General features: G+C 35.8%; 1 protein-coding gene across 1 annotated transcript in view; it reads left to right on the plus strand.

Moving 5' to 3' along the window:
- The first annotated feature begins 17,059 nt into the window (after positions 1–17,059).
- The window catches only part of LOC149085478 (guanylate cyclase soluble subunit beta-1-like), an 87,940-nt gene continuing 87,253 nt past the window's right edge, over positions 17,060–17,746 (plus strand). The window contains exon 1 of the mRNA XM_089233956.1: positions 17,060–17,241. Within this exon, the coding sequence (XP_089090082.1) occupies positions 17,239–17,241 (3 nt within the window). The 5' untranslated portion in view covers positions 17,060–17,238. The remainder of the gene's footprint in view (positions 17,242–17,746) is intronic.

Here is a 17,746-nt window from a genome sequence, read left to right on the forward strand (position 1 = left end):
GTGGAAGGCCCGGTGATACACATGATTAACGGAACATGAATTCGGGGAAAAGGAAACGACAGATCAGTCGCGTCCCGGTATGAATGATGTCATGGCCCGGTGGTTGAGAAACACTGCAATACGGTACCCGTAGGTGGAGATAGACTTGAAAGTCTGGGGGGGGGGGGCGCGCGGCACGGTGATGATGATGATGATGATGATGTCAATTCATATATATACATATACATTAGATCAGTCTACTCCACCTTTGACTTGGGGGGGGGCAATGCCAAAGCCTCCTAGATACTACTCCTAGTACTTCTAGGAGGCTTTGGCAATGCCCCCCCCCATTCCTCCGTCCATGAGGGGGGGGGTTCCAAAAAACTTACACTCATTTGTTAATAATACCCTTTCGAAAAGGGTCCCAAGGAAAAGTCTGCCTTGGGACCTCGGAAGCAAACACTAAGGACCTATATCCTAGCATGGGATAGGGCCCCTCTGTTCCAGAATATGGGGAGCAGGACGCTACTAAATGCTTGGTCAGCCGGGGCAAGAGCAAATTTTGGTGCCCCCATTTATTGCTGAAGGAGTTAATGGGTGAAATTTGCTCCGCTGGTTTGGCGTCCGGGACAACGCGTACTGAGCTGCATACATACTTCCCTCACAATTAGAGCATCCTTAGTTATCCATTGTTCCATCGACATCTCGACTCGTCATTTCGGTGATGACATATTTCTTTGTTTTATGAGGAAAATATTTGGAAGCTTTTTGAAACCTTGGCGTGAAGGCAAACCAGGCTTAGGAATTCCGCAGTCTGGCGCAAAAAAATTTTTTTGCGGCCCCTCTAAAAAAGTTTATGTACTCGATCCCGACTTATAAACTTTTTGAGTTACGAACATAAATCTGAAAGGGGAAAAATTGTTCAGAAAGAACTAATTTTTTCATTATTTCAGGAACGAGTTGATATTTGGGATTATAATCAATAGAGCCCGGAAGTTTAGGCACAAAAAATGGTCGAAATAGGCAGGCAAAAAGCAATAAATATATCTAAAATAGGCACTAAAAAGGCATCTATAACTTAAGGAAGGAAAAGGAAATATAAATAAAAACTTATTAAGGGTCCAAAAACTAGGTGAAAAATTGGTTGCACTTAATCCGTCCACTGTTTACTAGAGTTTATAATAACTGCATTATTACCCAAGTTAAATTGATTTCAAGAACAAAATAAAGTATTTGAGCCCCCCTCAAGGGCTCCTCCCTCAACCCTCAAAAATCCCTCAACCCCCGATATCAATCGGGGGTTGAGGGATTTCACCCCCCGTTGTCCGATTCAATCGGACTTATCAATTCCATGTCTCATGGTTGTGCAACACTGGCCTTTTCCAGAGGATTTTTGTTTTCAAAAAAAAAAAAACAAACAAACAACCACATTTACAGTTTTTCCACCTAAAAATTTATTAAAATTAAGTTAATGGTTTTTTATTAGACATCTTTAGGCCTTCATGCCTCCCAACGTAAGTGGATATAATGACCGAGGGCGTGTATAGTAAAAGAAGGGACGTGAACCTTCTCCCACCGTCTCAATATAATTTTTTTTAGCGAATGGGGGGGAGGTTGCTTCATTCCTCCTCTATATCCATCTGTCTCTTAAGATATCCGTAGTCGATATTTTAGAAATTACTATGTTCTTAAAATCATAACTTTACACACGAAAATTGCTATATTTTTGAAATATATGACATTCATATTTTTATGGGCATCTTTTTCTCAGCCACCTCGTTTGGCATTTTGCCTGTTGTGGCGTTTTATTTGTATTTGTATTTGAAACTGCATATCCCCTAATTGTATTCAACAGTGTGAACTGTCTTATGTTCTCGCTGAAATGTTGTCATAGCTAGGCTCAGAAACTTCTTATGAAAGACAAACAATGAAAAATTAATAATTTTATTTTTTAAAAACAAAGAATTTTTTTAACTTAATCAAGAAACAATACTGAAAAGCATAATTTTCAAGAGAAAATATCTGAAACTTATTTCAGTGTGTTAAACTGAAGTTATTTCATCAGTTTCGCAGTGTGTTAAATATCATTGGAATTTCGAAAATGAGAATAATCAATATGCTGTATATATACATATAAGAAAAGGATTTCTCTTGACTTTATCTGGATGAAGAAAAATCAAAGTAGATTAATGAAAGTCATGTGAATAAAAAATATGGAACTCTCATTTGTTTATAAAATATATATATATTCAAAATTATTATTATTTATATTATATTATTATATATATTTTGTATATATAATAATATAATATAATATATTAATTATATATATTATATATATATTAATTATATATATTATATATATATTAATTATATATATTATATATATAAAAATATATTAGTTATATATATTTTGAATATTATTGTTTTCGGTATTTTGGATGTTTGATTTTAAGCATGCATTTTTCTAATTTTGAGACAAGTTCAAATATATATTAGATTGGAGGAGGATTAAATTTGAAAGAGAACGGTTTCCGCGAATGTCGCATTTGATCTCTCTGAAATCTTCCTCCGTATATATACTGTACATACTAGAGAACCTTCCTCTCTCTTGTCTAAAAATAGATCAATAATTACGCTGATCGTTGAAGTTGAAATATTGACATAAGAGAACTAAGAAGTTTCTGAGACTTTTGATAGGGTTTTCTGATTTGTTTCAAATAGCAGTAGAATAAGCTGATGTTTGTGGTTCAAACACAGGTGGATTTCAATAGACTGGGAGTCTTAACGCATATCTTTTGGTGAAGAGCGAAGAAAAATGAAAATTTGCCGGCACTTTGATTTAATAGCTTCTCTGTGTGTTTCAATTTTTTTTCTCTTAACTAGAGCAGCATTTAAGTAGGGGCGGCTCTTGGGCTGTGCGACTCGTGCATCAAAATGGGAGTCACTTTAGAAGAGACGCCAAACTAAGAGTAAATAGAAAAATAATTGCAGAAAAATAAAAAATTTTCGTCTGTAAAATTTAAACAATGAATGTATTGGATGAACTTTAATTTTCTATGCATTTCACCTAGCTGGAAACAGAGCTGCGAGTTTTCGGAGTTATTTTACTGGTGCGGCTTATACGCCAGATGTGCCCCGACTTTAAGCATGAAGCTATTAGTCAAGTATCAGGGTAGTGTGTATGGCACAACTAACTTGCATATTCAAGAATATCTTGCCCATCTTTTGGCGGCTTTCAGCATTCGTGAGTTTTCGCACCCCACCACCACCACAGTGGTGGCCGACTGAAGATGGTTTTCTGTTGTACCCAACTTTTCGAGGCACGAGTGTGATCCAATCTCCCCGTTAAAAGGTCTCGCTACAGTGAGCAACAGGCCTAAAACGGCACAAATATTCATTCATTACACTTCATTCACAATTTTAAATATAAATGGGAGCACTAAAAATTTACACACACTCACACACAGCACTATATACAAGCACTCAAACTGTTAGGTACACACATACTCACACTTCTGGCACACCACAATCGGTAGTAAATTGCCCATGGTGATCGACCGGAGTTGCGCTCGGTTTTGAAAGAAAGAGAGTTAACACAAAACATCAGGTATCACTTTCCATTTGCAATTTTGAAGATAGATAGCCGCACTTAAAAAGCATCACAAGCACAGCTCAAACAACATAAATACGTTAGAGGTACACACACATACAACACTTTTCGGCAAGCATCAAATTCGTTCTCTCTCTCTCTCTCTCTCTCAAAAGTCTTCAGAGAAATTCTCACCAAAAGTGCATTTGCGTTTTGAGTAGTAGTACGGCTGTATTGTTTGTAAGCGATAAAAAATATGATGGTTATTAAGGTTAGTAATAGTTAAATTAAACTTCAAAATGAAACGCTTTTATATTATTTGTATCATTTTTTTATTATCTCGAATAACAAATTTGTGAACATCATTTGCACCAAAGAGGAAAATACAACTCTACGATAGTAAATATTTCTGCTTTAATATTTCGCTATTCATACAGCCTTATAAGAGTGAATCCTCTTTTTACCAACTCGAATGGATGAAAACACTCTGATAACATATTTCTTGGAAGAAATAATTATTCGAGTGAAGGGGGAGAAACATACATAATGGAGCTGAACTCACGCTGAATCGCTTTCAAAAGAACTTCAGTAAACACACTAGATCAACTACTAATTTAGCTGTTTTACTAGTACGCTTGGGATTTCAAAGACTGAGCGACGGTCTTTTCGATTATGAGTTACTTCGTATTCTAATCTCCATGACGAGCAAGCCTTCTTCATGAATTTGAAGTAATACTTCCAGTTGAAACATTCATTCATATAATTGGTTTAACAGTATGTGATTTGCTCTTCGCCGATACACATCTTGTAAGTGAAGCGTTTGCATCTCTACTTCTCTGACTAAACTGCATTTCTTACCGTCTGAAGATCATACACAGGGTGCATGGGTAACAGGGCGTACGACATTTTACTGGTGAACTGTTGATCCTAGAGTCATACTTCCCATTATAAAAAGTATGCAAATAACGTGTATAACTCAGATACGTTATTTATGTTGCAAGGGGTTGTATAGCTATTAAAATAAAATAAAAACTTTTTATACGGGTCTTCAAAAACCCAAACAGAAAATTGTTGGCATGTCTTTCCCGAGGCTAACAAAACAACTTCCATGTTTTTTTGTTGGTCCCCGCGTTTTTTTTCTACCGTCCCCGTGTGCCCAAAAACCCAATTAGAAAGTTGTACTTTCTTGATGACGACTAAAAAAATTCGGCGTTTATAAGTGCAATATTCACTGAGATAGTCGAATTCCAAAAACGTAGAAAAGTTCTCAAAAAAAATGTGGGTAAAACAGTTTCTTCGCATTTAATGCTGTTTTTTCTCAACTTTCCTCCGTTTTTCGAATTCGAACATTTCAGTGAATGTTGCACACTTGAAAACGTGGATTTTTTTTGTTGGCATTAAGAAAGACAGGGCAACACCTTTCTAATTGGGTTTTTGGGTACAGCGTGTTTGTATAAAAAGTTGATTTTTTTGTTTTATTAACTATACAACCCCTTGTGACATGAAGAATTACGTATCCAAATTCTACACGTTATTTGGATATTTTTCTAATTGAAAGTATATCTCTAGGATCAACGCGGTTCACCAGTAAAATGTACGTGCTGTTACCTATGCACCCTGTATGTACGCCATCTATAAATCTTTTAAAAATTATTTGTTATAAATTAGATTTATCTCTATTCCAACCTATCAGAATAAAAAGAGGAAGATAAGACGCAGCATATTATATAATCAGCACTGAGAGAGAGAGAAAGTAATCCTTTATTTCTTTAGAGCATATATATATACACGAACACTGAACTAAACTGTGCAATGGACAGCCGCCTCTAACATATTAACATTCTTACCTTGTGCCCATATATTTTGGACACACGGGGACGGTGGAAAAAGTATTATTTTTTAATTTTAATAACTATACACAACCCCTTGCAACATGAATGACATTATCTGACTACTACACGTTATTTGGGTACTTTTTCTAATTGGAAGTATGACTCTCTAGGATCAACGGTTTGACAGTAAAATGTCATACGTTTTGTTCCTTATGCACCCTGTATATGCGTATAATGACCAAATAAGTACCATTTTCAAGTTTTTATTGAAATGAAAGAAAATATTTGACTTTTCTAACAGTGAAAGGAAAATCAAAAGTTATGTATGATTCAAGTGTTAGATAGTTTACAACTCTAAAATCTATAAACAAAGGATATTTGGTGTTACAAACTGTTTTTTAAATATAAAGTTTTCGATTGAAGTGATGAAATGATACAAATGCAAGGCCACAACAGGCAAAATGCCCAACGAGGTAACTGAAGAAAAGATGCCTATAACAAATGTGGATGTCATATATTTCTGAAATACAGCAACCCGATTGAAATTGTAATTATAAAAACTAAAAATATATATATGTACATGAGAAAATATGATACACTGCCCATAAAAAAATTTATGGTTGTCTTACCTAAGTATGGATGGTTTCTCGATTTACCCCAATATGTTTATCGTTTTTCTTTTTAAATGTGTCGATTGTGTTAGAATTCACTATCCCACTGGGGTAAACCGTTCTATTCATTCACAACCCGATTAAAGAAAAATTCCCTGAGACATCAAAACCTGGAATTGCCCCTTAGCATTTGTTACTGGCGTTCTCGTCAGTCTGTCGAAGAAGTCGATTGAGAGCGTATTAATAATTCATGATTCATCCTGTCCTTCCCGTTGAAAATTTTAAACACTTCGATCATGTTCTCTCGATACCAGCGTTATTCTAAATAAACATATTAAAGAAATCAAGTCTCTTTTCATAACACAAGCCTTGTCCGTCTTGTAACAAATTGTTCTCTCATATCCACAATAGAAGTTCTTAGGGTGGGTATGGTAGGGTTGGTCGGGAGGGGGGAGTCTCCCTTAGCGGGGCGTGTTGGGGCGCTGTGGACCGCGTCGACGGGGCCTTGTCGCGGGTGTCGGGATGGAGGGGGAATCGCATTCGCCGCGCTTTCCTGAATTTGTCGAGCGGTGATGTGCCCTGGGATTGGGGGTTTGGGTGTGGGGGTGTGGTTGTGCTGCTTGGGGGGTTGGCGGGGTGTTGGTCCGAACCGGGTGTGCTTTCCCGGCCGGCTTGCCGGTTGAGTTTTCTCCGGCATGCCCACGATCTCACGATCAATGAGCTTATATCGCAAAAGCGACAGAGCCTGGGCGTGCTCGGTTCTAAACAAAACTAAACTAACTCAAGCCTTGTGTACCAAGAGCACGAGTAGCTTTTTGCTGCACCCCACAACCAAGTCTATATCCCTCTGTAGGTAAGGTCCCCAAGCCGTTGGGGCATGGGTGTTTTTTATGGGCATGATACATGCAAATGCAGTCTCCGCACGATTTTACAAAAACTGACACGTTTTCGCAAACTTTTTCTCTGGTCCTGATCAATACGTCATTTCTTTGAACGTCTTTCCCATTTACGAACTTTTGATTTTACGAAATAATTTTCAGGTCCATTTGAGTTCGTAAAACGAGCGTAGACTGCAGTTCCTTGTATTCAAAACGGAGATCGTGAATATAAAATAAAAAATATCTGAAAAATATTTCCAAGTTACTCTTATGGAATTTTCTACCATTCACGTCATGACGAGAATTTATTCTTTGCACGAAAAAGCATTTCAAAAATATTTGCAGTAAAACCTAGGAAATGTGGTCATGTGATTACTGATGCGCATTTTGCATGCAACAAATTTCGTTCCAATAATGGGATTTTTTTAACTTCAAAATTTCTCTACAAAAGAAAAATACTATTTGTATTAAAAACTGCAGTTAATTGGATATTATTTCTCTCTAATGGTGTGTGTGTGTTCTGAGCATTAAGTAACAAGGATAGTGTTTTAGGAGATTAAATATATCAACTTCCACATTATATTTTGAGCTCCACTGATAGCTGAAATAACGTACCCATATAAAGCTTCATAAATATTTTTACTATTAACTTTTAACGGGTAAAAGTGAATGTGATAAGAAACTAGTGGTATATATATTATGCAAATAAATAAAATATAATCTCTTGACAAACGTGTGCGCTCTATTTCATGCTTTTTAACAGTGTCGATAGAGCAGCTTCAACATTTTCTTTTTTCTATTCAAAAGACTTTCCATTCCAAAGATCTCGGTGATTAGCAGGCGAATGAATTTGAAATCTTTATGTGCAGATTTACTCAGCTTCGGGGTTAAATTGAGACGAATACTCGCAGAATGGAAATCCATTTGCTCAAATTACTCTGCAGGAAAACTCCAAGAACATGAAGGAAACCTTAATTCTGGAAGATTAGTATTCTAGCATAGGCGGACGAAATGTTCTCTTCTATTGGGTACTTGAATTGTGTGACATAAGTTTCGTGTGAAACCTGTGCACGTATTTCATTATGTTTGACAGTGAGCAGCTATCATGAGACTTGAAGCTACGAGTAATGTGATGAAACTGCAAATTCCTTTAGTCCAAATTAGAATATGAATTGTGTCTGTGCTTCTTTAATAACTTACAGTTGAAAATTAATATCCTCGTTAACTAGTGACCAACTGTTCGAAATAGTGAGATTGAAATATCTGTCAATTTTCATCATTAAAGTATTTCTGATCATCATCGAGTAATTAAAAATTACTGAGCATAATTTAATGCTTTTCGCATACTTTGAATCGTACCGGTATAATATACTGTATAATGACATTTCAAGAAATATGCCTACTATAAATGCTTCACATATATGCTGTATCAAACAAACAATTCTTTCAACATTAACTGTAATTCCGTATAATCAATTAAAATTACATTCGTTAAAATTTTTTGATTCATCCGATGCACAAACTTTATTTTTATCTTAAGACATCTTACATCGGAAGATATAGTTTTTATTAAATAATGTTACCAAACTTCCTAAATTTTTTCTTTTTACTTAAATTTCAATTTTTTCTTTAGTTGAATTAGCTCAACAAGTATATAGTTTGCTGTAAAACAAAATAATCTAAATATTTGAAATAACAAGAAAATATCTAAGGCATTTTTTTTGAAATCGCATTCTCGAAGAAAATTTTATTTGCGTGACAAACATAACAACTGCTAATGACAGTTATTTTTCCCTTTTAGTACAGTAGGTCATTTTTATTTATTTTTCGTCCAGACTGGTCTCTAAATGAATGACATCCTGCATAGAAGTCGATCGGTAAAAACTTTATCCACTCAGCAAACTTATGTTGCTTCTTGCGAAAGAGCCTGGGTGTCTCGCGGTTTCTCCAGTCTCCAGCAAAGAGAAGAGTCAAAATGAAGCGCAAAAGTCTTGGTAAAGTTTTCAGATAATGGGAGACAAAAAAGTTTCGAACTATCTTATCGCTTGTCTGGACAGACACAATAATTATAGGAAGTTTTCTCGTGATGAATTCGCTAAAACTTAATCGATTGCTAAAAGTTCTGGACAAATTATTTTCTTTTTTTTTGATGCTAGATTTATTATCGATAACATTTAGGTTCGAAGTTAAATTGAAAATACAGGGTAAAAGCATAAATAGAAGACTGGATTATAAAAATTTATATTTTCAAAACTGTCACACATAATATAAATCAGTGATACCTGAAAACGTAGAAGAATATTTCAAGTTTACGGAAGGTTCGATGTGCGAACCTTCCGTAACGCCACAAACATCTAATTTGTAATCAAGTTTATTCCGCACATTTTGCAGTTTTACACTGTCGTATCATAACCATTAATAGTTGAGAAACGAAAGAATTAAGAACCATTGACACAGTGAGTAACTGCAAAATGTGTGGAATGAACTCGATTATAGATTAGATGTATATCGTGTTACGAATGGTTCACACATCGAACATTTGTTAACTGAAAAAAAAAACCTTGAAATATTTTTCTTTACTTTTTTTTATATATTACTGATTTCTATTATGTATAATAGTTTTGAAAATATAAATTTTTAAAATCCGGTCATATAAACTGAAGAGCCAAAGAAACTGGTACAGGCATGCGTATGCAAATAAAGAGATATGGAACCAATCAGAGTACGGCGTTGCGGTCGGCAACGCATATATAACATAACAAGTGTCTGGCATAGTTGTTAGATCGGTTACTGCGGCTACAATGGCAGGTTATCGAGATTTAAGTGAGTTTGAACGTGGTGTTATAGTCGGCGCACGAGAGATGGGACATAGCATCTCCGAGGTAGCGATGAAATTTGGATTTTCACGCACGACCATTTCACGAGTGTTCCGTGAATATCGGGAATCCGGTAAAAAACTAAATCTACGACATCGCTGCGGCCGGAAAAAGATCATGCAAGAACGGGACCAACGATGACTGACGAGAATCATTAAACGCGGCAGACGTGCAACCCTTCCGCAAATTGCTGCAGATTTCAATGCTGGACCATCAACAAGTGTCAGCGTGCGAACCATTCAACGAAACATCATCGATATGGGCTTTGGGAGCCGAAGGCCCACTCGTGTACCCTTGATGACTGCACGACACAAAGCTTTACGCCTCGCCTGGGCCCGACAACACCGACATTGGACTGTTGAGGACTGGAAACACGTTGCCTGGTCTGACGAGTCTCGGTTCCAATTGCTTCGAGCTGACGGACGTGTACGGGTATGGAGACAACCTCATGAATACATGGACCCTACATGTCAACAGGGGACTGTTCAAGCTGGTGGAGGCAGTGTGATGGTATGCGGCGTGTGCAGTTTGCGTGATATAGGACCCCTGATACGTCTAGATACGACTCTGACAGGTGACAGGTAAGCATCCTGTCTGATCACCTGCACCCATTCATGTCCATTGTGCATTCCGACGGACTTGGACAATTTCAGCAGGACAATGCGACACCCCACACGTACAGAATTGCTACAAAGTGGCTCCAGGAACACTCTTCTGACTTTAGACACTTCCGCTGGCCACCTAAATCCCCAGACATGAACATTATCGAACATATCTGGGATGCCTTGCAACGTGCTGTTCAGAAGAGATCTCCACCCCCTCTTACTCCTACGGATTTATGGACAGCCCTGCAGGATTCATGGTGTCAATTACCTCCAGCACTACTTCAGACATTAGTCGAGTCCATGCCACGTCGTATTGCGGCACTTCTGCGGGCTCGCGGGGGCCCTACACGATATTAGGCAGGTGTACCAGTTTTTTTGGATTTTCAGTGTATATTTACGATAATCCTGTATATTAGTTTATTTTCTTTCAATTTTTAATTATTATAATTTGAATAATTGGAATAATATTTTCAAAATGTATCATAAATTTTATGATGGGCTTTCTTTCTTTCAAACTGAACACATCTCAGATCTATCGCCATAGGCAATTTACGACCTAGTGAGTTGTGCCGGAAGTGTAAGTACCTAACAGTCTGAGTGCTCATCTAGTCTTGTGTCTGATTTTTCAGTGCTACCATCTATATTTCAGGAGTGAAGTGTAATGATTGAATATTTGTACTGTTTGTAGGCCTGTTGCTCTCTGTGGCGAGACTTTTTAACGGGGAGATTGGCTCGCATTTGCGCCTTCGAAGTTGGGAACCACAGAAAACACTAACTTCAGCCGACCACAACTGTGGCGACGGTGGGGCTTGAACCTGGGCCCCCGCGATGCGAGTCCATAACCAGTGAAATTTGAAATTTCGGATGATTTGAATTTTAACTCTAAAGTTCTATATTATAGGTTGCGTTTTAACGAAAAAGCACTATCATAAAAAGCATAAGTATTTTCTGTCTCCTCTTAAATTATAAACGATTTGAATTTTAACAAGAAAAGTATCTGTGAATTCACGATATAAGATAATATTTGAAATTAACTTCTGTTAATAAGTTATGGTCCCTCTCCGATGTTTAGTGTCTTCGCGAAGTGGCTGGCCACGTCATGAAGACGCCAGGCTTAGAACTTGGGGGACCGTTACACATATACTGTCTCTTTGCAGAAAGTTTTTTTTCCAAAAAACTCATATACCAATCCAACTTCTCTTACCTAAAATAGATAGGTTTCGATAAAACAAGACATCCCGAGTGTGTCTTTTTATCTCTAATGCAATATATAATTCACTGTGCGTCTGCGATAGCATATTTTGAAAACGGGTCTGCTGAGAGTGATGACCAGTTTGGATTCACTCCTCAGCCCTAGGAATGAATCCAAACTGATTCGGCGGAGAACGCTATTGTGCGTTTGTGCGATGTCATAAAGAAGGGAAAAATGAAACAGATGTATGCAATTTTATGTTTCTTAAACTTCAAGGAAAGGTGGAACTTCGAAGAACATTTACTTGCTGGTCAAAAATTTTTTTGGAAAATCGTTCAGCAGAAATTTCTCTTGGAAATGCTTCTCGAGTCTTATACCCGGAAAAAAGATGTCCACAGGGATAGAGATATCTGTACCTCTTCTGTGGAACTTGTTAATAAATGACCTTCACGTATGCTTTCACATTCCGAATGTTGTTCAACGATTGCTTTTGCTGATAATCTGCTTTTGATCGCGCAACTGAAAAATTTTACTGATGCTCTCTGAACTTCTCTGGTAATCCTTGATTTGGTTACTTCTTGGGCCAAATCTTACAAGATGGAATTCAATCCTGAAAAGGTTATGGTGGTGCATAAAAATGTCCGGACGAAGGCGGAATTAATGTGACTCTTTATGAAATGGCCGTTGAAGAAGTTGAAGAAATGAAATATCTAAGAATCATTGTCGACAAAATAATAGTAGAAAAAACATATCTCATACCTCTCTAAAAAAATGTGAAAGTATTTTGAATGACCTTTTGAGAGGCTCTCAAAATATGTTTGGATTGAAATTTGATGTCTTGTGTTTAATATACAATCAGGCCATCGTCCTTATTTTTACATATGCATCTAGAGTTTGGGGTGATTCCCTGCAAAAGAAAATCAATTGTAAAAATATTTGAAAGTTAAGCGGAGATTCTTTATTAGAATTGTTAGAGGATATCGTTCAATTAGCTACGAGGCTATTGCTATTTGCTATTTCTGGACAAACACCTATTGACATCCTTATTCTCTACAATAACGTGGCCTAGAACATAGTTTCAAGAAATTGTGATAATAATTCCCTTTCACTTATAATTCCTTTCAATCTCTTACACACCCAGTGACACTAGCTGATACACGAACACCTGTAACGTACAACGAAGAGTCTTTTCCTAAGTATGATCTCGTCTGTTACTCTGATGGCAAAGTGGGCCTTGCTTATGTTGTTTATAATCAAGGAGGATGAGTTCCTGTTTAGTTTCGCCACAATTCAAATTAGAAAATAACTATTGTGTCTTTCAAGCCGAGCTCCTTTGCTTGAACCTTGCTACCAAATGGATTTCATCTTGTGTTGGAAACAATAATAATTGTGCGCTGATTTGTTCAGATTCTCTCTCTTCCTTGCAAAGTCAGCAAAATACGCCTGTAGCCAGAAATTTCGTTCGGAGGGGGACCACTTGCGTTTCAGGGAGGGGACGACGACAAAGGGGTGGAACAATAGATTTAGCCTTTCCCATTTTTTCAGTAATTTTCTTACATTTCGTGGGGGGGGGGGGGGAACCAGACGATTTTTCCACATCAATGATAATTTAGTTAGTTTAACGATCATAATTGATTAAATTCATATTTTTATATGCAAAGTACATTTTAATCTGTCACTGTATAACTAATTACAAAGTAAAGAGATCTGGCATGAGATTAGATTCCATAAAAATAATTCATAATTACCATTTACTTCATTCGTATATCTGATTTTCAGTAGATGGTAACGTAATCCAATCGATTTAGGACATATTTTTTTAATGTCTAGGATTAAAACTGCAGTAAAACTCTCTTGCGGATACCATCGGGACAAGAAAAAAAAAGAAAAAATCATCCGTAAAAGAGAGGTGCCCGCATCTGAGGGATGACCGTTAAGAGGAGTTTTACTGCATTTATTATAAGTAGAGCCCGGATTATATGCAAATGCATATCTGCATATGCATTTGCATATTTTGGCCTTTTTTACCATTAATGCATATAAATGCATAAAATCGAAGAATTTTCATAATAAGTGCATATTTTTGAAAGTTTATTTAAGCGTAATCACTTTTTTTTATAATCTTTCAAAATAAATATTGCTAATAATACAGTAAAACCTCTTTTGCGGTCACCGGCGGGACAAAACAATTCGTTCGTAAAAGAGGGGTGACCTTTCATCAGGGATTTGAAATGCATATTTCTATTATACAAGGGGAAAATATTATTTGGCCCTTAAAAGAAGGGCGACCGCATCTGAGGGGTGTCCGTTAAAAGGGGGTTTCATTGCATTTTTATAACAGGTTTTTTTCTACCGCAGGTGGAATTTAGTGAATTAATAGAGATGTTCGTATTTTCTAAGTATCAAGTGTTCTATTATTAAGGCTATTTCCAGAGCTATGTCAAAAGCGTTCAATTTTTTTAGAAATGGTTTCGAAATTCTTTTGTTATTGGTATTTCGTTACTGAGCAACTACAACAAACTGGAAATTAAAAATGCCTAAATAAAAAATGTGTAGAAATATGCAGAGGGTGTACATGCGGGGATATTTTTTTGTAAATGAAAATATGCATTAAAAAATAGAAAATGTTCATTTCGAAAGCATATCTGCTTTTTTTGCATGGTGATTTTTTAAATGCTTATTTCCTCATTTTTGATTACATGTAACTTTTCATGACTTTTTAGTGCATATTTTGGGTTTTAATGCATATTTTGGCATTTTTGAGTGCATATTTTAGCATTTTAAGTGCATATTTTAGCATTTTAAGTGCATATTTTAGCATTTTAAGTGCATATTTCGGCATTTTTAAGTGCATATTTGCATATTTTTAGAGCATATTTCGCCACTTTTTTAGTGCATATAATCCGGGCTCTAATTATAAGTATAACGTAACAAGCTAACCCCTTGAAAAAATTAAACGAATATTGCAACAGGTTACGCAATAATCAGTCAGATACCATGAATTTTAGCATACACGCTTACCCCATCACCAGCGGGCCAAATGTAGTCCTCAGACTCATCTGGTATGGTCCGCGACCTCGAAACTAACTGTAAAAATTAACTAAACCATCATTCATACATGCATTGTTTTGTTAAACAGTGGTTATCTCGTATTGCTTTCTGAAAATTTATAAGAAATTGAAAAATCATGAAAAATATTATTCTATTGTGACCCGCGACAAATAACCATTCAAGTGGCCCGTGGCACATTTACAAATTCAATTGAAATAGCTGGTGGCATATTTCCAGATCAATTGAGCTAATTTATACACGACTTTACACAGGAAAAAGACCGTTATGATAAGAGCTCACAATCACCGTGAAAATTTTCTTTATAACGCACTTCTCGTTATAAGCGTTTCTATTTTTTGCTCTGTCTGGTAATAAATTGTGGAAAATTCCTATTTTATCAGCATTATGATCGTCCTCTGGATCATATTGTGCTACCACATGAAGTGTTTGAGATATTTAAACTCTTTTAAAAAATATTTTTAATTTTTGTTCACCTTGGGAGGAGGGCACGGGCCCCTTGTGCCCCTCCCTGCATTTGCTTCTGAGTCACTGATGGTGAAAAAAAGTTGAATGAAGTCGCTATTTTTTCTTTGTGTGTTGGGAAAGCCTAAGAATAAGAAAAAGTGTGGTAAAAAATTTGATTTTTTTTCGTGTCCGTCGTTTATATAAGTTAATTAGTAGAAACTTGACTAAATTTAACTTAACACAAAGATTATTCCATTCTAAGTAGAAAAATGTGTTAACACAATCGTATATTACATATCACTTCTCATTTATAAGGCAGACAGCAGCACCGCTAGAACATGAAACACGTGTAACTCTAATGAATATGTGAGAAGCCATACACAGATGTACCGGACGCCAAAACAGAATGCTTTGTATTGTTCTGCAACTCGTCCTTAGCTGCCTGGAAATATTCTGCGGTATAAATTCTCATAATAGTGAAATTATTGTATTGCGGCTATTGTAAATATCTCAGAATATATAATGTTTACGAGGAGCATGTGTGATGATAAGTGGTATTAACCCACCCTTAGTTTATTTCTGGGAAACAGAAAAGGAAAGAAAAATAAATGGACGTTATATATTATCGAGAATTTTTTTGACGCTATAGTGAATGCTTTCTAATTTTAAACTTGCAGTAAACGAATGTTTTTTGTATCTTAACGTTAGTTCTTTGACAATCACCTGCGAATCGCTCGTTTTTGCGAGGATTTTTTGGAATTCTCTTCAGTTTTTGGGAGAATTTGCGTTTTTGGAATTCTCTTCCTTACAAGCCGTATTCGTTAAAAAAGGATTTGCAGTCATCAGTATGAAAAGATATTCCCCTGTATTTATTCCTTTATATCAAGGGTTCTTAACCTTTTTAGCAGTGACCCAAAATAAATAACGGGATCAAGTTCGCGACCTTCTATGGGCATATTTCAAATTTAAAAATGCTAATTGAATGTTCCTAAATTAATAAAATTTTTGGTCTTATAATCCTTTAAAACCAGTGAGTGACTTCTTAACAGGTGGATCAACGGAACCTAAGCCAGATCCCTGAATTAAACGGGGGAGGGGGGAATTACTAGATTAGCGACATTTTTCACCATGTTCAAATGAGATTCATACTCTTGTTTAAATTCTATGAAAGAAAAATTGTGGTTGACTTACGGATGCGGTTGAAAAGTACAAAATAAAGTCACGTTGAATCTTCTCATGAAAAGGACTAAAACCAATCTAAGAAAGCAATAGAGGTCCCTATTCCAACAGAGATCCCTATTACTAGCAGAAGCTGTTGACATGCTAGATAAAAATTCAGTCGTTGAGGCTCGAAAATCACATCACAACTTTCATTGTTTCAACTTAAACATTGTTTTGTACAATGTTCAAGAGCATATAGAAGTAAACAAATGGAAATAACAAATTTCCAAATTTCGCTAATTTTCTGATCGTTTACGTTTTATACAGACACTAATTGGATTAACGAGGAAAGTGGCATAGTAAGTGATAGCATTCAATCCATTTTAATATAACTATTAAGAGATTTCGTGGAATTATAGTTATCTTATATGGATGGACTGAATAATTCAAACTTTTTTGCTATTCCCTTGAACCCCGAATGAACCAATTTCGAACGTAAAAGTGAAAAAAACCCGTCCGAGAGAGATTAGTCTCAGACGCGTAATTCAGAAGTACATTATGAAAAAACGTGCAAAAAAAATCATAAAAATTTATATTATCTGAATTATTTTCTTTAACTCGGGTTTTTCGTTCGCAATTTTTTTTATTCCGACATGAGAAGTCTGTCAGTAAAATTGAAGTTTCGCATTTTTTTGGAGCCGACGAGAGACGAATCGGTGCCGCCACCTGCTATAACTCTTGCCTTAGTCAGTCAAGAGGAAAAAAAAGACCAATACAAAAGCAGCGCCGTTTAAACTCCTCCGAACCTTCGCAGAGCTCAGAGGTACCATCTTCCGACAACCACAACGTGTATCTCTCTTTAGCCGCAACTATCACACAAGTTTTAGTTTGTTTAGTCACCTTTTTTTTTCTTCTACATGTGATGTAAACTTTCCGATTTCGATATACGTGAGAACTTTCTTGAAGTTATAAAACTTTTATCCAGTTGCCATAAAAATGGTAAGTGAATTTATTAAGCTTTGATGAAAATATTAAAATTTTAAGTTTTTATGTACTATTGTAATTTTATTTTCGATGATAAATTATATTTATATTTAAAAAATTATATATTCACATTTATTTCATACATTTTACATTTCTTTTTCTGTTTGTGAAAGATTGTTTCTTTTAAATCTCAAACTTTCTGGTTCACTGTATTATTCATTATTGACGTTGATATGAAAAATATAATTAATTTTTTGCTGAGTTTTAGTTAATATTGTGTTTTTATCATTTCCTATAATTGAAAATGTTTTTCTTTCTCATAAGTCTTTTAAACTTACCGAACAACTATGTTGAGAGTTTTTATTCTAAACTTTCAGCAACAGGGCTTTTGTGATTCTTTGATTGATGAAATTTTCTTGTTTTTTTTAACTTGTATTCAAATTAAATATACAAAAACAATTTTTTTTTAGATTTTTAGTTTTTTAAAAACTCAAAAAAGAAGAAATGCTAGTTGATATTT

This window comes from Pholcus phalangioides, unplaced genomic scaffold (genome assembly GCF_987345545.1).
Source record: "Pholcus phalangioides strain wild (caught in Gottingen) unplaced genomic scaffold, Ppha-v1.0 ptg000007l_1, whole genome shotgun sequence".
Taxonomy (NCBI): Eukaryota; Metazoa; Arthropoda; class Arachnida; order Araneae; family Pholcidae; genus Pholcus; species Pholcus phalangioides.